The 25,823-nt window shown below is 41.1% G+C and overlaps 1 protein-coding gene across 1 annotated transcript in view; it reads left to right on the top strand.

Annotated features, from left to right (window-relative positions):
- SLC27A4 (solute carrier family 27 member 4) overlaps positions 1 to 25,823 on the top strand; it is a 119,683-nt gene that overhangs the window by 76,982 nt on the left and 16,878 nt on the right. Inside the window, exons 9-11 of the mRNA XM_053695848.1 lie at positions 2,164 to 2,290; positions 24,744 to 24,881; positions 25,261 to 25,425. Coding sequence (XP_053551823.1) covers positions 2,164 to 2,290; positions 24,744 to 24,881; positions 25,261 to 25,425 — 430 coding nt within the window. The remainder of the gene's footprint in view (positions 1 to 2,163; positions 2,291 to 24,743; positions 24,882 to 25,260; positions 25,426 to 25,823) is intronic.

The following is a 25,823-nucleotide window of genomic DNA, read 5'->3' as shown; positions in this document are numbered from 1 at the left end:
GACCTATTTATAACTGTCCCTAATTGGTCACAGCAGAGAAGGTAACCTAAGTTACAACATGGCAGCTCCCAGTGTTTTATAGACACTAAAACTTAACACTTATTTTGTCAATATTTAAACAGCTAATGGAACTTTAAAAAATATCTACATGGTATTCTCCGACTAATCTTTTATTTCAATGCATTATTCTATCTAGCATTTATAAAGTGTTTAATGTCCCTTTAAAGCCCAGTGCGTTTTAATAACGGCATCTAGGGGTTAAAAGGAATATAATACACCGCATTAATAGGGAGATATTGTGTGTTGTGTCTGTGTATAACACACAGCATTAATAGGGAGATATTGTATGTTGTGTCTGTGTATGACACACAGCATTAATAGGGAGATATTGTATGTTGTGTCTGTGTATAATACACAGCATTAATAGGGAGATATTGTATGTTGTGTCTGTGTATAACACACAGCATTAATAGGGAGATATTGTGTGTTGTGTCTGTGTATAACACACAGCATTAATAGGGAGATATTGTATGTTGTGTCTGTGTATAATACACCGCATTAATAGGGAGATATTGTATGTTGTGTCTGTGTATAACACACGGCATTAATAGGGAGATATTGTATGTTGTGTGTCTGTGTATAACACACGGCATTAATAGGGAGATATTGTATGTTGTGTGTCTGTGTATAACACACAGCATTAATAGGGAGATATTGTATGTTGTGTGTCTGTGTATAACACACAGCATTAATAGGGAGATATTGTATGTTGTGTCTCTGTGTATAACACACAGCATTAATAGGGAGATATTGTATGTTGTGTCTCTGTGTATAACACACGGCATTAATAGGGAGATATTGTATGTTGTGTCTGTGTATAACACACAGCATTAATAGGGAGATATTGTATGTTGTGTCTGTGTATAACACACGGCATTAATAGGGAGATATTGTATGTTGTGTCTGTGTATAACACACAGCATTAATAGGGAGATATTGTATGTTGTCTCTGTGTATAACACACAGCATTAATAGGGAGATATTGTATGTTGTGTCTGTGTATAACACACAGCATTAATAGGGAGATATTGTATGTTGTGTCTGTGTATAACACACGGCATTAATAGGGAGATATTGTATGTTGTGTCTGTGTATAACACACGGCATTAATAGGGAGATATTGTATGTTGTGTCTGTGTATAACACACAGCATTAATAGGGAGATATTGTATGTTGTGTCTCTGTGTATAACACACAGCATTAATAGGGAGATATTGTATGTTGTGTCTGTGTATAACACACAGCATTAATAGGGAGATATTGTATGTTGTGTCTGTGTATAATACACAGCATTAATAGGGAGATATTGTATGTTGTGTCTGTGTATAACACACGGCATTAATAGGGAGATATTGTATGTTGTGTCTGTGTATAACACACAGCATTAATAGGGAGATATTGTATGTTGTGTCTGTGTATAACACACAGCATTAATAGGGAGATATTGTATGTTGTGTCTGTGTATAACACACAGCATTAATAGGGAGATATTGTATGTTGTGTCTCTGTGTATAACACACAGCATTAATAGGGAGATATTGTATGTTGTGTCTGTGTATAACACACGGCATTAATAGGAAGTTATTGTATTTGTTGTCTCTGTGTATAACACACGGCATTAATAGGAAGTTATTGTATTTGTTGTCTCTGTGTATAACACACGGCATTAATAGGAAGTTATTGTATTTGTTGTCTCTGTGTATAACACACAGCATTAATAGGAAGTTATTGTATTTGTTGTCTCTGTGTATAACACACAGCATTAATAGGAAGTTATTGTATTTGTTGTCTCTGTGTATAACACACAGCATTAATAGGAAGTTATTGTATTTGTTGTCTCTGTGTATAACACACAGCATTAATAGGAAGTTATTGTATTTGTTGTCTCTGTGTATAACAGACGGCATTAATAGGAAGTTATTGTATTTGTTGTCTCTGTGTATAATACACGGCATTAATAGGAAGTTATTGTATTTGTTGTCTCTGTGTATAACACACGGCATTAATAGGAAGTTATTGTATTTGTTGTCTCTGTGTATAATACAAGGCATTGGTAGGAAGTTGTGTTTCTGTGTATAACATTGTTTTCTTATGATCACACAGGTGGGCGCTTGTGGCTTTAACAGTCGTATTCTCCCCTTTGTATATCCTATCCGACTGATGAAGGTTAATGAGGAGACCATGGAGCTTATACGCAATCATAACGGGCTGTGCATCCCCTGTAAGCCAGGTGAGTGCAGCCGTAATCGATAACCGCATCATTGATGGCGGCAGTGCGATCTGTGTATTGGTGCTTCTGCGCCTGATTGTAGAAACTGATTCATTTGTCAGCAAGAACATAGGGTGAAGAAAAATCATATTGTAGAAATCAATTTAAAGGGACACTGAACCCCATTTTTTTCATGATTCAGATAGACCAGCAATTTAAAGCAACTTTCTAATTATAACTTTCTATTATCAATTTGTCTTTGTTCTCTTAGTATCTTTATTTGAAATGGCAGGAATGAAAGCTTTGGAGCCAGCCCATTTTAGATCCAGCGCCTGGGTGGCACTTGCTGATTGGATAACTAAATGCCACAAATCAGCACTCGCTATCCAGGGTGCTGAACCAAAAATGGGCCGGCTCCAAAGCTTTCATTCCTGCTTTTTCAAATAAAGATAGCAAAAGAACAAAGAAAATTTGATATAGGAGTAAATAAGAAAGTTGCTTAAAATTGCATGCTCTATCCAAATCCTAAAAAAAAAATAATTGGATTTAGTGTCCCTTTAATATCAGAACTTATTATGTGCAGGAATATTTTTGCAGATGATACAAAGTTGAGTTGTGTAATGTCATTAGGGCAGGATGAACTTGCTTTACAAGGGGATTTACAAAAATTAATATGGGAAACCGCAAGGTTCTACATTTTGGAAGTAAAAATAAGGAAGCAATGTATTATTTAAATAGGAGAAGACTTGGCAAAACAGAGGCTTAGCAGAATAGGAAGCATTTGTAACGAATACAGGCTTTTCCCATGGCTATCATCTTTATCAGACCAATTCAACCCGACAGGGAAATTGGAAGCCTGGACCACCCGTCCAGCACAGACCTTCACTGCACAGTCATTGGGGATATGTTAAGACAGTTAGTGTGCAATCAAATACCAAGATACTTAAAGGAACCATTATTAAAATTAAGATTCACATTAAGCAATGGAGAATTACTGCCATTGTGTAGATAGATCACTTCAGACTTGTCAAGATTCAGCTTGTAGCCATTTATTCAAATATTGAGATGAGCTTGGGAATCATACGGACAGGATTTTGTAGATATAGAAGTAGTCCGCATATAAGGACAGGTGGATTAAAGGGTCACTGTAAACTAGATTTTTCTTTGCATAAATGTTTTGTAGATGAACGATTTATACAGCCCATCTGTGAGTGTAACAATGTATAGTTTTGCTTATTTTTAAATAACATTGCGCTGATTTTCAGACTCTTAACCAAGCCCCAAAGTGTTAGGAGAATACTGATGTATACATACTCCAGCTTGCTCCTATTTGTGTAAAGAGTTTTTTCATATGCAGGGGGAAGCGTTTGCTCTTTTTGCTGTAGAACCACTTGCAATCGGTGTTCCAGCTAACCTTTTTAACCTTGCTAAACTGGGAGCTTCTAAGTAAGTTTTTAAACTGGTTTTATACTGGATTTTTAGATCAGTATCTGTGCATATTATTCTTTATAGTAGTGTCTATTACATGCAGTTAGATGAAAATTGGTGTATACTGTCCCTTTAAGGACAGGTGGATTGAATGTTTTACTATTGTGATGTTTTCCACAGATTTTCTAATATAAACAGCCAATGGTTCAATTGCCACGTTGTAAAGGAGAGGCGAGAGTGGACAACCCTGTTGGGTGCCCCTCTCTAAGGATAAAGGTCCATTAACGAGAACGGAGGTCTGTGGATTTAAATATAGAGTTTGAATATGACTAAGAAAGTCACCCTTTATCCCAAAATGTTCTAGTGACGCCCTACTCCACTCTGTCAAAGCCTTCTCTGTGTCAACCGCAAAAAGACAGTCTTCCGGAAGATACCCAAGCCCACGGTCACAGATCAGACCTAGCCTGCCAATAGTGAGCTATCACTGCCAGTGTTCAGCGTAAAGCAAGTCTGATCACCGTGGATAATGTCACCCGCCACTCTTGCTAGTCTATCTGCTAGGATTGCAGTCACTGGGATTTTTCACCTGTTTGTGCATTTTTACAAAACATGCACTAAATAGGTTCATAATATCTACATGTTTTGTACATGTTGTTGGAGGATATAGCCCCTATTAAAGATTTGGGAGACACCAATTTAATAGCATTTGCCAACAGTTTTGCAGTATTGTTGCCAAATCTATAAAAGCGACCCCTCCTATGAGCCTTGCATCCTATTGGGGCAACAAGGTACCCCTAGTATTTTTCAACTCCAGTTATTTTTCTGTTTGCCAGAGGAAGGGTATAAGTTTTTTTTATTGGCATCCGCCCTCTACCTTTTAGAGGGCTAATGAGCTGTGAAAGCCGTAATCTGCCCTTTTAGGGTTATCGATAATCCTATTTGTACCGGGAGACCTTTTTTTGATCAAAATGACAATTTTCAATTTCTCGTGCTCTGCAGCAGTCAAGTGGGTTTCCTGTAGCAGAGCGATGTCAGTTCGTAGGTATTTAAGGTGCTGTCGGATAATACTAGGCTTGGCAGGAAAGGTGATGCCGCCCCCATTCCATGAGACTATTTTAATAGTGTGGGCCATAAGGTATATGTGAAGGATGAAAAACAAAACCGAATGGCGAGGGTTAGTAAGAGCATTTAGCATGAAACTTAAGCTGCTAGCCACTAAGAATAGGGCATTTATTCATAATTTAACGTGGAGAGTTTAGGGAGCAGGGTATAATGTTAGTGTTTACAGTATGAGTGAATAAAATAACTTCCCTACCAATCTCTATGCAATCTCCGCAACATCACAAGACGGGCACTGCATGACCCCCCCGCCCAACCTGCAATAAACCAATCACATGTACAAATACAAACGTAGTATATCATCTCCCAAAGAGCCTCTGTGGGTGACCTGAACAATCGATTACTGCTCGTATAACAGTGGATGTTTTCCTGGGTCCACTTGATCGTAAAAAGCTGAAAAAAGAAAGGAGACAGGCGCAGCCCGATTCAGGTGCAGATTATTTATTATACAGTAAGTGAGCACACTCCAGATGGCTACTTACAAGTATTAAAAACAATAACGGCATAAAAATGTAATAATTGTGTAGGTATAGCTGGATGTAGTTGGTTCTCTAACTACATCCAAGTTCTTTCTCAAGATGGCCAACGCAGAAATATCCAAATAACTGTTCATTCTCTTTTTTGGTCTGTATAGTCCTGGCACTATTGTGTGTTTTGAACTGTGCCACAACTTTATCCATCAAGCCTTGTATCCTTGGTCATTTTCTGCCATGTTCCAGCATTGGAAATTACTGACAAGAAACAATTACTGTCAGACTTTCTTGTTGTGGGGGGGGGAAAGCGGGTTTTGTATTTGTATATGCTGTTATTGTTTTTATTTCTTGTAAGTAGCCATCTGGAGTTTGCTCACTTACTGTATAATAAAAAAATAATCTGCGGGGGCGGAGCCGACCAGCAGCCAAGATGGTCGTGTGAGGCTTAAGCTCCGTGAGACCAGCAATCAAATAGAGCTAATCTAGGAGTGAAAATCGACTAAAAGCAGACCTAAACCCAAAATATCGGGTACAGAAACTCCGGAGACATTGGGTAATATACCGTACCGCTGATTAAGTAGGCTTTCAACACACATCTTGGAACATGCCGACGACGGAGGCCTAGCTGCATGGCGTTTGCCATCCATCGCAGTAGCAGAGAATAACTACAGCAGCATGTCAGTGCAGCGATTTCACTAACTACCGCTCAGACCGCAATGATCACTGCTCAGCTTACCACACGACTGGTTTAAACAGGTACCGATGGGCTCATAACTTTCTATATGAACTTTATTACTTGCAAGGATAAGCCAGACTCCTTAATACACGCATCGGCCTAATTTATATATTACGTGGTGCTCACAGTGTTAGCGACAGATCAACAAGCACTCACATGCTGTCTTAACCTGATATAACAGCAAATAATTGCATATTACTCATTTGAGATCATTTGAGAGGGGGGTCAATGCCATCATATAATACGCAGTACATGTTTTCACAAAATTGAAAAGCCACACGCTATATCACAATTTACTGCGTATACAGCCACAAGTACGCCCATATTGCACCTCAATAAAATATCGGACTCTACATAAGCATAGAACCCCATCATCACATGAATATGACATCAAAACGCACTAAATCGGATAAGCCACCCAGAGGCTTAAATACCCCAACGCACAAATTGCATAATTTTTTTAAAACTGCTGAGATTGCGACTGAGGGGGCAACTGAGGTGGAAGATATCATAAGTGACACTACTGATACTACATCTGATCCTGATAAACAGGCTCCATTAACAAGAGCTGACTTACAAGCTTTACCCTCCAAGGAGGATTTCACGTCCCTAATCACACATGTAAGCAAGATCATTAAATCCAGCCTCGCGGAGGTGAAAAAGGACATTAATGAAATTGGTAACAGGATAGAACTCCTGGAAGAGGATGCAGAACAAACCAATAGATTTCTAGACACCCAAGCCAGACAATCAACCCTGCATCAAAATTTAATAGAACAACTGCAAGATCAAGTGGAAGACCTTGATAACAGAGGCCGTCGCCAGAATCTTAGGATAAGAGGCATCCCTGAGACGGTACAGACAGGACACCTTCTCTCATACTTAAATAAACTGTTTAACACTATCTTGGACACAGAAGAAGATATAGAATTTCCCATGGATAGATATCACAGGGCGCTGAGACCTACCCCTAAAGATAAAGCACCACCTCGAGATGTCATTATTAAATTTTCCAGCTTCAGGGATAAAGAAAACATTCTAACAGCGGCCAGGAAAAAACATCCAATCTCATTTGAGGACAATTCCCTCTCAGTCTTTGCTGATCTTAGCCCCATGACCCTGAACAAAAGGAAGGAGGCCAGACATCTAACCTTACATTTGAGAGATTTGGGGATCCCATACAGATGGGGCTTCCCATTTTGTTTGAGAGTGATCAAAGGAAGTGTCACAGCTATCTATAAATCACCTGATGACATGGACTTCTTCTGCTCACAACTGGGCATTTCAAAGCCAAAAATGCCTAGCATATCGAATAAAGGAGAAGAACATGCTGAGAACGAAGATGGCCCATCAAAATCACGAGAGTCCGGCTGGAATAAAATAACCAAGAAAAGGAAATCTAAAAATCAGACTTCAGACCTTTTGCAACTCCCAGAATGAACAGTTCATACTTGAGCCTTAGCTGCTCAGTTCAAGGTTAAAGTATTACCGAATAAATGTCAAAGATGGACATGAATATAAGAGTTGCTTATTTATGACTGATAGACCCATCTTTTAATTTGTCCTTAGACTAAAACATAGATAGATGCAATGTCAAAGCTACAATTAGAATTGTACCCCCTAATCGAACAACATGATATATTGAATTCTTTGTTAGAGTTAATTTTTAACTTTAAACCCATTTAAGATATCTCAATCCTACAGGTTGCTGAGTCACACTACTGTGTGACGAGAACCCCCCCCCCCCAATGTTATTTTACAGGGACCCCCCTATTACAGGGGACTCCATGTTTTATCCTTACTGTTTTTTAATTTTAATATTAATCTCAATGTTTTTGACTGTTAACGAACATGCTATCGTTGAATCTAATACTGTCTTTTTATTATTTCAGAGATCCTGTGAGTTTTGTATTGCCGTATCCTCATCTCTCTCCCTAGTCTCATCTTTACTTCTCTCTCCTTACCCAAGGGTGAACAGAACCAAGGTAAACCCTCAGACTGACAATCACAGAAAGAGTACTAATCAACACAATAGGTTTAGAATAGAGAATGATAGTTGCTCCTTCAACACTAACTATGGCTGACAACCGAATCAAATTAGTTTCTCAAAATGCCAAGGGACTAAACTCCCCTACAAAAAGGTCAGTCGCCCTATCTAGTTTCAAAAAGATGTTAGGGAGTATTATTTTCATACAAGAGACACATTTTCCTAGGGATAGGATGCCCCAATTCCACAATAGAGAGTTTCCTGTAGGCTATTTTGCATCTCACACGCAGAAAAAAAATGGAGTGGGAATATTGTTTAGTAGATCAACCCCATTTCAGTTGCAGCATAGAATAGAAGATAACGAGGGTAGATGGATCATACTGGTAGGCCACCTGCACCACCAACTTATCACGCTAGTTAATGTCTACGCGCCGAATAACAATCAATACAAATTCTTCCAGAAACTAACAAACAAAATATTGTCCATACAAAAAGGCGCACTAATAGTGTCTGGCGACTTTAATGTGGCGCTGGAACCAGAATTAGACTGCTCTACAGGGCAGAGCTCAGTTACCTCATCTTCAATACGTAAAATCAGTGTCAACCTTAGAAAGCTCTCCTTAATTGACGCATGGAGAACAAAACACCCCAGTCAGAAAAATTTTACCTTTTACTCTTACCCACATAAGTCATACTCCCGCATTGACTACATTTTCATTGACCAACTTTCCTACAGTTTAGTAACTGATTCAGACATCCAACACATTAGCTGGTCTGACCATGCAGCCATAAGCGTAGATCTAAAAGGGTTGGGTAAACCGCTCTCCCCATATGTGTGGAGGTTAGACGAAACACTTCTTAAAAAACCTTTGATTCTGAACAAAACCACACTAGCTTTACAAGAATTCTTTAGCCTTAACCCTCCACACCTAACCTCCCCTTCTACCAACTGGGAAGCACACAAGGCTGTGATGAGGGGAGAACTTATCAAACATAAATCTATCTTGCGTAAACAATATTTGACGGCTTATAACGCCGCAGTAAATACCCTACATAAGATTGAATCTATACATAAAGCAAATCCTCGGGATCTCAACATTAGTAAACAATTGCAAACAGCCAGAAATGACTTGAATCACATATTATATAAAGAAGCACAAGATAAAGCATTTTATCTTAAAAAACTGTATTATGCAGAATCAAATAGAACAGGTACCCTCCTGGCGAGACTGCTGCGAACAAAACGAACCAACTCCTATATACATAAGATACAAAATAATGACGGAAACTACTCTCAAGAATCTGTTAAGATAGCTGACACTTTCAAAATGTATTACCAAAACTTATATAACCTTCCTCCCCCGACTTCGACGGACACACCTAATGCAATTACTACATATCTAAACGAAATAGATCTCCCCACAATTCCAACAGAATTATCAAAACAATTGGAAGACCCCATCACTCAGCAAGAAGTGCTGGCGGTGATTAAAAATCTGCCATCTCACAAAAGTCCTGGGCCAGATGGATTTTCCAACGCCTATTATAAACAGTTTAAACATATCCTTGCACCACACCTTACTACCATGTTCCAAGCAATAGATGACGACACAAAGTGGCCTACACACGTCTTGGAGGCACATATATCTGTTCTTCCAAAGCCAGGGAAGGACAACACGAAGGTGGAGAACTATAGACCCATCTCCCTACTTAACACTGACCTTAAAATATACACGAAGGTGTTAGCCAACAGACTGAATTCAGTACTCCCCAAGTTAATACACGTAGACCAATCAGGGTTTGTCCCGGGTCGCGAGGCACGGGATAATACCATCAGAACCCTACACCTCATTGAACATGTGAATAGGACGGGGGAGCCCACAGTTCTTATTTCAACAGATGCTGAAAAAGCGTTTGATCGCTTAGACTGGGGGTTCCTTAAAGCCTGTCTGTTCAGATTTGGTTTTGGCCACAAAATGGTTGAGAGAATTTTTAGTGTCTACAACAGCCCTTCAGCAAGGGTTAGGGTTAACGGTATTCTTTCTAATACTTTCCAAATCCATAACGGTACGAGACAGGGGTGCCCCTTGTCTCCACTCCTGTTCACACTGTCTATAGAGACTCTAGCAGCACACATCAGAAAAAATGACAATATCCAAGGACTCAAAATCGGACCAAACGAATATAAGCTTACACTATATGCTGACGATGTCCTTATATCCATGACTTCACCGGACAAATCCCTACCACACCTACTAGCTGAATTTGTCACATTCGGTAAACTTTCTAATTTTCTAATAAACCCTCAGAAGTCCGAAATCCTCAATATTAATATGGCCAGTGATCTATTTAAGAAGTTGAAAGACTTATGCCCGTATAAACTTCAACATTGTAAGATTAAATATTTAGGTATTGACCTAACACCAAAGTCCAACATGCTCTTTCAACATAACTACATCCCTCTGCTAAATAGGTTAAAAAATGATTTTCGGCTCTGGCAAGACAAACCTTTGTCCTGGTGGGGTAGAATTCAGGCCATCAAAATGACCACGCTCCCACAGATTTTATACATACTCCAAACAGTTCCTATACACCTTAATAAATCGTTCTTATCGCAACTACAGTCAGAAATAAATGCATTTATTTGGGGAAAGGTTAGACCACGGATAAACAAAGCCACCATGCACAGACCTCTAGGTAAAGGGGGTATAGGGGTACCGAACATAGAAAGATACTACAACGCTGTGACACTCCAACGTGTTTTAAATTGGCACGGTAAAATCGAAAACAAAGCATGGCCCACAATTGACTCCCATCTGTTACAGGCAACATCGTTAGGGGCTCTATGCTGGGTTTCACATCACATAAGACCACAGTTAGCTAGAACCTCCTCACTATATATACATATTTTCGACAGCTGGGATACTTTAAGAGATTCTAAAATAGGCATTTCATCTGGGGTATCGCCTCTTTCACCTATATCATATAACGCAGAATTTCTAGGTGGAATAGAACCTAAAACAAATACCCAAGGCGATCTGGGATATACGATCCCGTTCGTTAAATTGACCATTAACGGTAGATTGAGACATAGACATGAAATGGGGGAGATAGCAGGTGGAAACTACTCTTCATGGCTAAAACATGAGCAATTGCGACATTTAGTTCACAATTCTAAACACAAGTCAGAATTACTTAGACCCCCTACAAGATTTGAAAAATTATGCTTATTGGAGGTACCTATGTCAGGAACTTTATCTTTAACCAAACAGCTACTAGAGGACACCATAACTAAGGCACTTCCACCTTACACTTTAAGTTGGCAGAGAGAACTGGAGATTTCCATTTCAGAGGAAGATTGGGAGAACATATTCCATAATACCCATAAGTCATCAGCTTCACCAAAGACACTAGAACTGAACCACAAAATTCTGACTAGATGGTACATGACCCCTAATCGTTTAAAACATATTTACTCTAGCGCAGACGACAGATGTTGGAGGGGATGTGGCATGAAAGGCAACATGTCTCACATATGGTGGCAATGTGACAGGCTTAGACCACTTTGGACACAGATTGAGAAGGACTTTCAAATAATATTAGGAGACGCTTTTGTACTGTCCCCTTTGACCGCAATTCTAAATTATAAACCAAAAAACATTTGCAAAATTCGATGGAACCTATTGTTGATAGGACTTAATAGTGCCAGGAATTTGATAGCTAGAAATTGGAAGTCTTCTCGGATCCCCTCTAGGAATGACTGGATACAAAATACAACTACCTTACTGTCCCACGAGGAATATGTCTATTATAGACGGGGAACCCTGACTAGATTTTATGAAATCAAATTTTATTGGGACTCTTTCTTAGGTACTACAGATAAATGACTCACACACAATAGATGCTTCCAGTAAGGAGTCCTTTTCTTCCTATCACCCTTGGTTCTCACCCTCTCCCAATATATATCATCTTCCTCTATCCCCTTCTATCGCATTTTCCCCTTCTGTCTCTTCTTACTCCGCTTTATATAAATTTCATAACTTTGGTTTACTCTACGGCAAATACTTGAGACAATTGTATGATTATATATATCAAGACAGTGATGTTAATGAATGCCTTTTTCTTTTTGCTCTTTGTTTTTGTTTTTGTTTTTCCTTTTTGTTTTGGTTTTTGTTTAGGGCTTTTTCTTTTCCTCCTGTTACGATGTGTTCTGACGGTATGACTTGTAATACCGATATGTTGGTTTGGACACTGAAAAAATGGCTATACCCTTGTTTGTGTAATAGGGCCATGATTGTTTTCAGTTCAAACTAAGATGGATATGTAGCCCTATATATTGTTCTAAAGTAACATGTCGTATATGTATTTATGTTTCCAAAATTTTACCTACCGTTGTATGTTATGAAAACCTCAATAAAAATTATTATTTAAAAAAAAAAAAAATAATCTGCACCTGAATCGGGCTGTGCTTGTCTCCTTTCTTTTTTCCAAATTTATGCTTGCCTGATTAATTTCTTTCTTTCCGGATATGGAAAGTCCAAAACGTCATTCAATTACTAGGGGGAATATCACTCCTGTCCAGCAGGAGGAGACAAAGAGCACCACAGCAAAGCTGTTAAGTGTCGCTCCCCTACCCATAATCCCCAGTCATTCGACCGAAGGGACATGGAAAAGGAATAACACAAAGGTGTAGAGGTGCTTGAGGTTTAGTCAAAAACAACTGTCTTAATAAAGGGTGGGGTTGTGGACTCTCCATATCCGAAAAGAAAGAAATTTATAAGGTAAGCATACATTGTTTTCTTTCCTAAGATATGGAGAGTCCACAACGTCATTAAATTACTAGTGGGAACCAATACCCAAGCTAGAGGACACAGGATGAACAGGGAGGGAAAACAAGACAGGCAGACCTAAACAGAAGGCACCACCGCTTGAAGAACCTTTTTCCCAAAAGAGGCCTCAGCCGAGGCAAAAGTATCAAATTTGGAAAAAATATGCAGAGAGGACAAAGTTGCAGCCTTACAAATCTGTTCCACAGAAGCTTCATTTTTGAAAGCTCCAAGAAGAGGAGACAGCCCTAGTGGAATGAGCTGTAATTCTCTGTCCAGCAGTCTCATAAGCTAAACGAATCATACTTGTCAACCAGAGGGAAAGAGAAGTAGAAGAAGCCTTCTGACCCTTACGCTTTCCTGAGAAACAAACAAGCAGGGCGAAGACTGGCGAAAATCCTTAGTCGCCTGTAGGTAGAATTTTAGAGCATGCACAACATCCAAGTTGTGCAACAGACATTCTTTATGAGAAGAAGGATTGGGACAGAGAGAAGAAACAACAATTTCCTGATTATTATTTCTATCCAAAGCCACTTTAGGAAGAAACCCCAATTTAGTACGAAGAGCCGCCTTATCAGCATGAAAGATAAAGAAGGTGAATCACACTGCAAAGCCGAGAGTTCCGAAACTCTCAGAGCAGAAGAGATAGCAATCAGAAACAAAACCTTCCAAGATAGCAACTTAATATCTATTGAATGCTTTGGCTCAAACGGAGCCTGCTGCAGAACGTTAAGAACAAGATTAAGGCTCCAAGGAGGAGCAACAGGTTTAAACACAGGCCTGATTCTGACCAGGGCTTGACAGAAAGATTGAACATTTAGATAATGCAGAAATTGAACAAAATAGATAATGCAGAAATCTGACCTCTTTAGAGAACTAACTGACAACCCTTTCTCCAGACCTTCCGGGAGAAAAGACAAAATTCTAGGAATCCTGACCCTACTCCAAGAGTAGCCCCTAGATTCACACCAATAAAGGTATTTACACCATACCGTATGGTAAATTTTTCGAATAACAGGCTTGCAAGCCTGGATCATGGTCTCAATGACCGACTCAGAAAATCCAAGCTTAGACAGAACTAAGCGTTCAATCTCCAAGCAGTCAGCTTCAGAGAAACAAGATTTGGATGGAGGAATGGACCCTGAGTTAGAAGGTCCTTCCTCAGAGGCAACCTCCAAGGCGGCCAAGATTACATCTTCACTAGGTCTGCATACCAGATCCTGTGAGGCCATGCAGGAGCTATTAGAATTACTGATGCTCTCTCTTGTTTGATACGAGCAATAACTCGTGGAAGGAGCGCAAACGGAGGAAACGGGTATGCTAGACTGAAATCCCAAGGAACCGTCAGAGCATCTATCAGTTCCCAAATGATAGACAGCACACACCTGATGCTCGTGGTAGAAAGCCACTGCAAGCACCTCTCTGTAGACTGTAAAAAAACAATTTCCACAGCACCAATAAATCAGGAAAAAAGTTTAACAAACTTGTCTTTTATTAATCCATTTCAGCTTATACAAAGCACTGGCACACAGCAGCATTAAGCGACGTTTCAGGCTGTTAACCCTTACTCATGCTCATCTGAGCATGAGTAAGAGTTAACAGCCCGAAACGTCGCTTAATGCTGCTGTGTGCCAGTGCTTTGTATAAGCTGAAATGGATTAATAAAAGACAAGTTTGTTAAACTTTTTTCCTGATTTATTGGTGCTGTGGAAATTGTTTTTTTACAGAGCATCTATCAGAGCGGCCTGAGGATCTCTTGACCTTGAACCATACCTTGGAAGCTTGGCGTTCTGCCGAGACGCCATCAGATCCAACTCCGGCACCCCTCATTTGAGGGTTAACCTGGCGAACAACTCCGGATGTAGAGCCCACTCCCTGGGATGAAATGTCTGTCTGCTCAGGAAATCCACTTCCCAGTTGTCAACTCCAGGAATGTGGATGGCAGACAACAATTGTGAGCTTCCGCCCACTGAATAATCCGTGTCACCTCCTTCATGGCTAAGGAACTCCGAGTTCCTCCCTGGTAGTTGATGTTAGCCACTGAGGTGATGTTGTCCGACTGAAACCTGATAAACCGGGCTAAAGACAATTGAGGCCAAGCCATCAGAGCATTGTAAATCGCTCTCAACTCCAAGATGTTTATGGGGAGAGCAGACTCCTCCCGAGTCCATAGTCCCTGCACTGTTAACGAGTTCCAGACTGCTCCCCCGCCTAGCAGGCTTGCGTCCGTGGTCAGTCACCCAGGAAGGTCTCCTGAAGCATGTGCCCTGAGACAGATGCTCCTGACAAGCCACCACGGGAGAGAGTCTCTTGTCGACTGGTCTATATCTATCCTCTGAGACAGATCCAAATGGTTTCCATTCCATTGTCTGAGCATGCATAACTGCAGAGCTCTCAAATGGAATCAAGCAAAGGGAATGATGTCCATAGAAGTGACCATCAGACCAATTACCTTCATACATTTAGCTACTGAAGGCTGAACAGTAGACTGAAGAGAGAGGCAAGAATCTTGGTTTTTCTGAGCTGTCAAAAAAAATTTCATAGATAGGGAATCTATTATGGTTCCTAAGAAAACCACCCTTGTAGCTGGAACAAGGGAACTCTTCTCCACATTCACTTTCCATCCATGGGAATGTAGAAAAGACAGCAAGATCTCTGTATGAGAGTTTGCTTGTTGAAAAGATGGCGCCTGAACCAATATGTCATCCAGGTAGGGCGCCACTGCAATTCCTGAGACCTGATCACTGCCAAGAGAGCCCCCAGAAACTTTGAGAAAATTCTGGGAGCTGTGGCAAGGCCAAACGGAAGAGCCACAAACTGAAAGTGTTTGTCTAGAAAGGCGAATCTCAGGAACTTGTGATGATCCCTGTGAATGCGCATCCTTCAGGTCTATGGTCGTCATGAACTAACCTTCTTGGACCAAACGAAGAATGGAACAAATGGTTTCCATTTTGAAGGACGGTACTTTGAGAAATTTAAGACAATTTATTTCTAAAATGGGTTGAAAAGTTCCCTCCTTTTTTTTGGGAACCACAAACAGGTTTGAATAGAATCCTAGACCCTGTTCCCTTACTGGAACTGGAACAATCACTCCCAGGGAGGAAAGGTCCTGAACGCAGTTCAAGAATGCCTCTCTTTTACCTGGTCTGCAGATAATCTTGAGAGGAGGAATCTGCCCATGGGAGGGAAAGTTTTGAATTCTATTTTGTAACCCTGAGATACTATGTCCACAGCCCAAGGATCTGGGACATCTCGTATCCATGCTTGAAAAACCAGGGAAAGTCTGCCCCCCTCTTGATCTGATCCAGAATCGGGGTCCGACCCTTCATGCTGACTTAGACTCAGCTGAGGGTTTCTTTGATTGCTTCCCCTTATTCCAAGATTGATTGGCCTTCCAAGAAGACTTGGACTGTTCCTGCTTGGAAGAGGGAGAGGAAGACTTGTTGACCTTTTAGTTACAAATCCTATACAATTTAAAGAAAAACAGATAGGTCATATTCTTTATTCATTCCAATAGGAAACCTAGTTTCCAATTTATTAATCCAAAACACCTCCTTCTGTTTTAAAAAAAGTTCTTTTTTTTGGGATTAATAAATTGGAAACTAGGTTTCCTATTGGAATGAATAAAGAATATGACCGATCTGTTTTTCTTTAAATTGTATAGGATTTGTAACTATGAGTTTCTGTATCTGATATTCTGTACTGTTGTTATTTTGCAACAATGTATAATTGATTATATATATATATGCACTTTTGTATGCTTGTCACTAGATGGCGCATTCTCTTTCAAGTCAGGTTACACTGCAGGAATATTTGTGTCTTCACAGTTAAAAGGTTAATTGGCAGGTGTGGTTTTTTTAACCCCCATCCCTATATTAAGGTGTGTTACCTGCATTTATGTATTGACATGACTAAGGGCTAGAGGTCCGATACGTTGTCTTTTATTCTTTGAATATCCCAATAAAGATGGAAACTTTTGCATAATTGGTGAGTGCTGCTGCCTTCTTTGGACTGTATCATAGTTCTCTTAGCCAGAGTAGAAATAGCCCCTTCTACTTTAGGCACCGTGCGCCATGAATCTTTAATGGAGTCAGCAACAGGAAACATCTTTTTAAAGACTTGAGACGGGGGGAAAGGTATCCCTGGCTTCTCCCATTCCTGTGAAATAATCTCTGTCACACGGTCTGGAACAGGAAACACTTCCACAGAGGAAGGAACATCATAGTATTTATTAAGTTTCGTAGACTTCTTAGGGTTCACAACAACAGAAGTATCGGAGCCGTCCAATGTAGCCAATACCTACTTTAACAGTACACGAAGGTGTTCAAGCTTAAATCTGAATCTGAGATTTCACCCTTAGAGGCTACCGACGTATCCTCCTCATCAGACTTATGAGGGAGGGCAACCTGCGTAGCAGTAGGTGAAACGGAAAACTTACTATCTGAATGTCTAATTTTCCTCTTGCGTTTTCCCAGCATAGGCAAAGCAGATAATGCTGCAGATACCTCAGAAGATACCTGTGCAGCAAAATCTGCAGGCAAATAAACTCCTCCAGGAGGCTGAGAGGAACTGCAGGGCACTGTATGTGACGCCATAGAGGCTTGGGACGTTTGAGGAGAAAGCTGTGGCATTGCCTGAACAGCATCATTCTGAGAGACATTGGGCTCAGAGGGCAACAATTTATCTTTTTAAATTGAAGTGTTCTAGCTAAGCATGCAGCACAGAATTGCATAGCAAAACAATTTGTGCCTCAAGGCATAACAAGCATAAATAAAAAAAATCCCCAAATTGTAGAAATATTTTAAATACACTGTCACTTTAAGAATTTTTAATACCACAGCCGCTTAACGTTATGCAAAAATATCTTTAAAATAATAAACCAATCAGGCCCCCTACACCTCAGACAGGCTGAGGTGCCTTACCGTAACACTTATACACAATTGGGCTGCCAGAAGTCTCTAAAACGATCATATAGTGGATCGACACTGAAGAGACTTGAATTCAAAAGCTCAAGCAGTCTGTCAGTTAGCCTGTTCTAGCTAAGCAAGCAGTCTGTCAGTTAGCCTGTTCTAGCTAAGCAAGCAGTCTGTCAGTTAGCCTGTTCTAGCTAAACAAGCAGTCTGTCAGTTAGCCTGTTCTAGCTAAGCAAGCAAAGAAAACCAACTGCCAAATGTTAAGTTTAGACATAAATCCCTGTATAAAACATAAGCCACACACAAACTAATAAAGTTTTTCAACAAAATTAGCCCAAAGAGGAAAAATGTCCCAATAAAGGGAAGATTACCCCCTAGTTTCAACATTCATAATGTGCCTGCCCACTATACAGGATTCAAGAGAATCCTGTATAAAGGATGTTAAAAATGTCCCCATCTACTGCATATGACATATTCTTCTGAAGTGCAAGTCTCCAAGACCTAGAAGGCAAAAGCACTTACCTGCAGTCTAGCTGTCCAGCAGGAAGACAGCTCACAAGGTGTGAAAGGACACATACTCCTTACAGAGACCTGTAGAAAAAGAAAGAACAGTGTAAGCAACTCTGGCTTTCTGTACCATGGGCAGTAATATGTTATGAAACAAAGCAAGGACTACCTCACAGCTTCCTAACTGCTTAAAAGCCACCACTACTCTACTGAAGAGATTGACGTGGACTCAGCTAAACCCAAATCCTTGCTTGCAGGGAAAAGTACCCGAAAAAGGAATTCATTTCTTCAGACACCAAACTTCACCTCCTCCATTGACAGCGGCAATGCTGTGATGCTCTTTGCCTCCTCCTGCTGACCAGGAGTGATATTCCCACTAGTAATTGAATGACGTTGTGGACTCTCCATTTCTTAGGAAAGAAAGGTGTGACAGACCCTTCTGTCAGGACTGAAGGAGTTAACTGTGTTTAGCTTTAAGAAGCTAATTTCTAAAGACAAGTTGCTGGCTCCAGCTATAATCTAGTTAGTGATGAGAATTCCATTGTTTGATCACCCTCAGAGAGAAGACGCCTAGTGATAAGAAGAGCCAAGAGTGTCTTGTGTTTAAAGTGTTAAGTAATATAATTCTATTGTACCATGTCCCAGGGCGGGTTCTCCTTTTATCTAATGTTCAACATTCTTTCAACCCCCATCTGGGGGGGGGGGGGTCAGAGCTGCATAAATACTAGGCATGGCCTTTTAATAAAGACATTCTGTTTTAAACCTGAAATGTGGAGCTTGGTCTCATGTTTGAGGGGAAATTGATCGGGGTTGTGAATTGCTGATTGTCTATGCAGGACATTGTCATCTGGTATTAACCTTGGTATCCTGTTGGTACCGTAACATTGGTGGCAAGCGACGGAATGAACCTTATCGCCCAGAAGAGCAACTACACAAGCCAGTAACCTCAGGAAGAGGGGGATTATTACAATACTGACTAAGATGGAAAGAGTACCAGGGACAGAAGGAACCAATGGGCCCAGCATAGCAGACAGAACTCCTGAAGAAGCAAGCTTTGACCGGGCTGTCAAAATAAGACTGGCACATTATGGCCCCAACCCATCTGCGGAAATTATCGACCGGGTCATAGTAGCTGTGGAAGCCAACCTACTTCGCCAAAGCGGCGCTGCAGCAAACCCAGTGGAAAAGAGAAAAGTAAATTTTGCAGCTTTTAAAAACTTTCTGGAAACAGAAGGAGAGATTGATGGGTACCTTGCGGATTTTGAGAGGCAATGTGCACTACACAAGGTACCCGCAGAGGACTGGGTCACGATATTATCTGGAAAATTATCCGGCCGGGCCAGTGAGGCTTTTCGGGCCATTCCAGATGAGGAAGTCGGGGATTATAATACTGTAAAAGAGGCTCTGCTCTCCAGGTATGCGGTTACACCGGAGGCATACCGGAGGCGGTTCAGAGACACTGTTAAATTAGCTGGAGATTCCTACCTTGAGTGGGCATGTAAGGTGCACCGCACAGCAGCTCACTGGATAGCGGGGTGCCAAGCCTTATCTGGGGAAGAGGTGCTGCAGCTATTCCTGTTGGAACATTGCTTCGACAAGTTACCCGCAGGAGTTCGAGAGTGGGTTCGGGACCGTAAACCCTCCACCCTGCATGAAGCGGCTCGCTTGGCAGATAAGTATACGGATGCCTGCAAACTGGACACTGCTACCACTAAGCCCCCTGCTAGAGTGGAGTACAGACCCCCAGTCACCCCAGCAGCTGCCAGTTACCAACCCCCGGCGCACCGCTATACCACACGGCCTCCGGCCACGAACTACCCTCAGAGAGCCCGGTTCAATTCGCGGGGCTACTCACAACCGATTCGGTGCTTTGGATGTAAGCAACTAGGGCACAAAAGACCAGAGTGTCCCCTAAATGCAGCGAACCAAGCACAGTCCTGGAGAAGACCTGCCGGCGGAATCACACGTAACCCTCAGCCTGCGGCCCGCTACGTAGAGGCGCAAGAATGCTGGGGCATCCTACATGAGGCAGACCTTGTGCAAGCTGTCCACCGGAATAACCGGCAACTGGTTAAAGTGAATGGGAAGGAGGTCAGTGGTCTATGGGATACTGGTGCTACCATGACCTTGCTTCGAAAGAACTTGGTGTCTGAGAAACAGCACACTGGAGACACTGTGGCTGTGAGGGTAGCAGGGGGCACTGTGTTCCGCCTGCCTGTTGCCAGGGTGCATTTGGATTGGGGAGGGGGCGCTAGACCTGTGAATGTGGGGGTCATGAAGGATTTACCAGCTGATGTTCTCCTTGGAAATACCTTGGTCCCCCTTGTTTCTGCCTATGCTCCCATGGGTCCCGCTGATGTTAACCCTGTGACTACCCGTGCTCAGATCCGTGCAGCAGAGACTGACCCCCCTGCTGCTAAGCCCCAGGACGCTGAGCTCAGTAAATCTCTATCCGCTATTGATACGTGGAAGTCCCGTTACAATGCGCTGATGAAGGAGAAGAGTCACGTAGAGGATGAAATGGTCACGTTAAATAATCATGTAACAGTGCTAGCAGGAGAGAAGAGGAGTGCAGAGGAAAAAGCACGTTTAGAACAGGAATCTCTGCTAGACAAGCTGCACCGACAGACTGCAGAAAACACCAGCTTGAGAGTGGAACATGAAACCTTAAAGACAAACTTAGTGACACTGGAGGAGAAGCTGACGCTGGCTCATAGTGAGGTGCAGCAACTCAAGGGCACCTTATGTCAGTATGAAGGGATTGTGGATACCTATAAAGAGCAGGTACAGAAAACTCGTAAAGAAGCTGATGGGATTTTGAAGGACTGTTTAGCCCTAGTCTGGGCACTGAGGAAGTTGAACCCTTATTTCCACAGACAGGGATTCTCTCTCATAACGGGAATACAGATGGATTGTCCCGGCAAACTGACATGCCTACCACCTCCTAGTCCGGTCATCCCCAAGTTGACCCGCCAAAGGGTCAAGCCGGGTCTGCCGGAGTGTTCCACAAGGGGGGAGCTATGTGACAGACCCTTCTGTCAGGACTGAAGGAGTTAACTGTGTTTAGCTTTAAGAAGCTAATTTCTAAAGACAAGTTGCTGGCTCCAGCTATAATCTAGTTAGTGATGAGAATTCCATTGTTTGATCACCCTCAGAGAGAAGACGCCTAGTGATAAGAAGAGCCAAGAGTGTCTTGTGTTTAAAGTGTTAAGTAATATAATTCTATTGTATCATGTCCCAGGGCGGGTTCTCCTTTTATCTAATGTACAACATTCTTTCAACCCCCATCTGGGGGGGGGGGGGTCAGAGCTGCATAAATACTAGGCATGGCCTTTTAATAAAGACATTCTGTTTTAAACCTGAAATGTGGAGCTTGGTCTCATGTTTGAGGGGAAACTGATCGGGGTTGTGAATTGCTGATTGTCTATGCAGGACATTGTCATCTGGTATTAACCTTGGTATCCTGTTGGTACCGTAACAAAAGGAGTAGTTTATGTCTTTCATAGACTAGGTCCTTTTTGGCTCTGTAGGCTTGAAGCAAAGCTATTTTCTCCTGTTGATTTAGGAGTTTGAAGATGACCTGTTGAGGACATTGGTCAGGTCTTGCTGAAGATCTCTCCGGGCCCATTCTGTGGGCTTTTTCCACATCCAAAGGTAGAGTGTGCGGGTTCATCTGCAGCAGTCTCTGAAGTGTGAGGGCAGTAAATTCTAACAAGTCCTTTTTTTCTAGGGACTTAGGAGCTCCCATCACTCTCAGGCTGTTGCAGCGGAATCTGTTTTCTAGATCATTGATTTTTTATTAATGACTTGCATTTTGTCTTTCAAGCCTTTGAAGGTTGAGGTTACTTGAGTATTCTTCAAATCAGAGATTTTTTGTTTGTTCTGCCTGTTGTAGGCAGGAGGAATACTGGCAAATTTCAACTGGTGAGTGTGTCCATTGCAGCTTGTTGGAAAAGCAAATGGTATGCAGTATAAAAATGCAACCTAGCAAATTAGTTATGAAGACAGACTAACTGTATTGTCATCACTCAAGATCATAAAGCTCCCTCTAAATTGGTATAATCTTAACTACCGAACAATGTAAAATGAAAGCTCTGAGAGAAGTGATAAAATGTAGGTCAATCACATAGAGGTATAAATGAGTCCCTTACACTTTGCAGATGAGCCACAAGATGGCAGCAGAGGACAAAATAAGATCAATAAGAAATGGTTTGTGGGAGCAAAATAAAAATCTGCTGTATATGAAGAGGCTCTTTTTATATAAACAAGAAAATTGTCAGCCAGTGAGAACATTCAGACAGTCAGTGAGAGGAGTGTAAGTGATTCAGTAGAATTGCTACACGTGGAGTAGACCCTGTATAACGTATAGTACAACTAAATTCAATCAGCCAGTGCACTAGACTCTGTATAAAGTATAGCACAACTAAATTCAATCAGCCAGTGCACTAGACTCTGTATAAAGTATAGCACAACTAAATTCAATCAGCCAGTGCACTAGACTCTGTATAAAGTATAGCACAACTAAATTCAATCAGCCAGTGCAGAAGACTCTGTATAAAGTATAGCACAACTAAATTCAATCAGCCAGTGCACTAGACTCTGTATAAAGTATAGCACAACTAAATTCAATCAGCCAGTGCACTAGACTCTGTATAAAGTATAGCACAACTAAATTCAATCAGCCAGTGCACTAGACTCTGTATAAAGTATAGCACAACTAAATTCAATCAGCCAGTGCACTAGACTCTGTATAAAGTATAGCACAACTAAATTCATTCAGCCAGTGCACTAGACTCTGTATAAAGTATAGCACAACTAAATTCAATCAGCCAGTGCACTAGACTCTGTATAAAGTATAGCACAACTAAATTCAATCAGCCAGTGCACTAGACTCTGTATAAAGTATAGCACAACTAAATTCAATCAGCCAGTGCAGAAGACTCTGTATAAAGTATAGCACAACTAAATTCAATCAGCCAGTGCAGAAGACTCTGTATAAAGTATAGCACAACTAAATTCAATCAGCCAGTGCACTAGACTCTGTATAAAGTATAGCACAACTAAATTCAATCAGCCAGTGCACTAGAGTCTGTATAAAGTATAGCACAACTAAATTCAATCAGCCAGTGCACTAGACTCTGTATAAAGTATAGCACAACTAAATTCAATCAGCCAGTGCAGAAGACTCTGTATAAAGTATAGCACAACTAAATTCAATCAGCCAGTGCACTAGACTCTGTATAAAGTATAGCACAACTAAATTCAATCAGCCAGTGCACTAGACTCTGTATAAAGTATAGCACAACTAAATTCAATCAGCCAGTGCACTAGACTCTGTATAAAGTATAGCACAACTAAATTCAATCAGCCAGTGCACTAGACTCTGTATAAAGTATAGCACAACTAAATTCATTCAGCCAGTGCACTAGACTCTGTATAAAGTATAGCACAACTAAATTCAATCAGCCAGTGCACTAGACTCTGTATAAAGTATAGCACAACTAAATTCAATCAGCCAGTGCACTAGACTCTGTATAAAGTATAGCACAACTAAATTCAATCAGCCAGTGCAGAAGACTCTGTATAAAGTATAGCACAACTAAATTCAATCAGCCAGTGCAGAAGACTCTGTATAAAGTATAGCACAACTAAATTCAATCAGCCAGTGCACTAGACTCTGTATAAAGTATAGCACAACTAAATTCAATCAGCCAGTGCACTAGAGTCTGTATAAAGTATAGCACAACTAAATTCAATCAGCCAGTGCAGAAGACTCTGTATAAAGTATAGCACAACTATAGTAGCATACAGTTGTCAGATTGCTTATCCCCCTCTCTGACCAGGCACAGAGTATCATAGGTGCAGAGACAAAAGAGTATAGGTGCAATCAGGATAGAGAGACACACAGATCACAGCCCCCCTGATCATGGGCTCAGTGGTGAGAAGGTGACACTGCTGCACAATGTGCCACTACAGTTAGTGGTGCTTCAAACAGTGGCCCATGCAAGTTGGAAGCCAAGAGACCAGAATGTGAGGAACAGCCAAGGTGGCAGCCAGTCAAGATTTCCCCAGAGTTTTCTCACCACTTCCCGTGGAAAATGCGGCAGCAAGGGCGATAGATTGTGATTGTGACCCTTCACCAGCTGGTTCGGTGCATAGATGGTCAGAGAAGGAGCCACTCAGCTGGGAATAGAGTGTAAGAGCGACTGGGGTTGAATTATCTGCTCTTTTTTGTAGATGAGCGATGCAAAGCTCACACACACCTTCCTTATGCTCCGCCCCCGAGTAACCACAGCTTTAGCTATTATAATAACTTATAATAAATAGTTTAAGAGTTTTGTTACTTTAACCTTAATCTGTTTACTTTTCTTTTTTATAATTACTTAGCCTTGGTCGTGCGAACAACATTGCACACTCAAATTAGCACTGATGTTTTTATTTTTTGTTTTGGATATTTCTAATAAGTATTTTTAACCTTTCTGTAGGGGAGCCAGGACAGCTTGTGGGACGCATTATCCAGTCGGACCCACTGCGCAGGTTTGACGGTTACGTGAATGAATCTGCGACCAGTAAGAAGATAGCACAGAACGTTTTTAAACATGGTGACATGGCGTACCTAACAGGTACAACTGCTTGGCCGCCTAACAAAATGATTTTATGGGGTTTTGAATATGGATGCAGCATTTTGTTGTCGTCTTTAATATTAACATAGAACATTTTACCAGATGAGTACAGCACTTGCAGTAGTTGTGGTAGGGTGAAGAATAGAGGGTACTAGAGTAGTACTGCTGATTGGCGGGAAGAGACAGACGCTGTATGAATTGGATGACTGAGAGAAGCCTCCACAGGTCTGAAAGGGAAAAAAAACTATTAATTGAGACATGAGTCATCGGATGCAATACATGAGACTGACTGAAACCCAGTATAGTAGACCATACAACCAGATCCTCACTGGATAATGCTACAGCCTATGAGCCTCATTGTGTCTTTTTCATATATCAGGGGATGTGCTAGTAATGGATGAGCTTGGGTATATGTATTTCCGGGATCGTACAGGCGACACGTTCCGATGGAAGGGAGAGAATGTATCGACCACAGAAGTGGAGGGTACTCTGAGCCGGCTCCTCGGACAGGCAGATGTCGTGGTCTATGGAGTTGAGGTGCCAGGTAATCTGCAATGTTTTTTTTTTTTCATCTGTATCAGAAGATTTGTTTATAGTTATCACATTCAACATGGTGATAAAATATACATTTTCTGTGCATTTAATGGTGGGTAATTTATTGCAAGCCATACTCACATTTCTACTCGCCCAATAATTATTGATATATTGGGCTCGATTTATCAATCATTTGTGGAATGAAAATAGATCTACATTTTCATTGTTTTTGTGCTTCAATTTTAGCGCTTCTTTTATATCTTATTTTTATGCCCCAATAGATATCATTTTTATGCTCTGTTATATATTATTTTGGTGCTCCATTTTATATTTTTTATCGCCCCAATATGAATTATCATTGCGCTCCAATAAACAATATTACTGCGCTTTGTTATAGATCATTCTTGC

This window comes from Bombina bombina, chromosome 12 (assembly GCF_027579735.1).
Source record: "Bombina bombina isolate aBomBom1 chromosome 12, aBomBom1.pri, whole genome shotgun sequence".
Taxonomy (NCBI): domain Eukaryota; kingdom Metazoa; phylum Chordata; class Amphibia; order Anura; family Bombinatoridae; genus Bombina; species Bombina bombina.
Note: the sequence above shows the minus strand (reverse complement) of the source record. Positions and strands in the feature narration are given on the sequence as shown.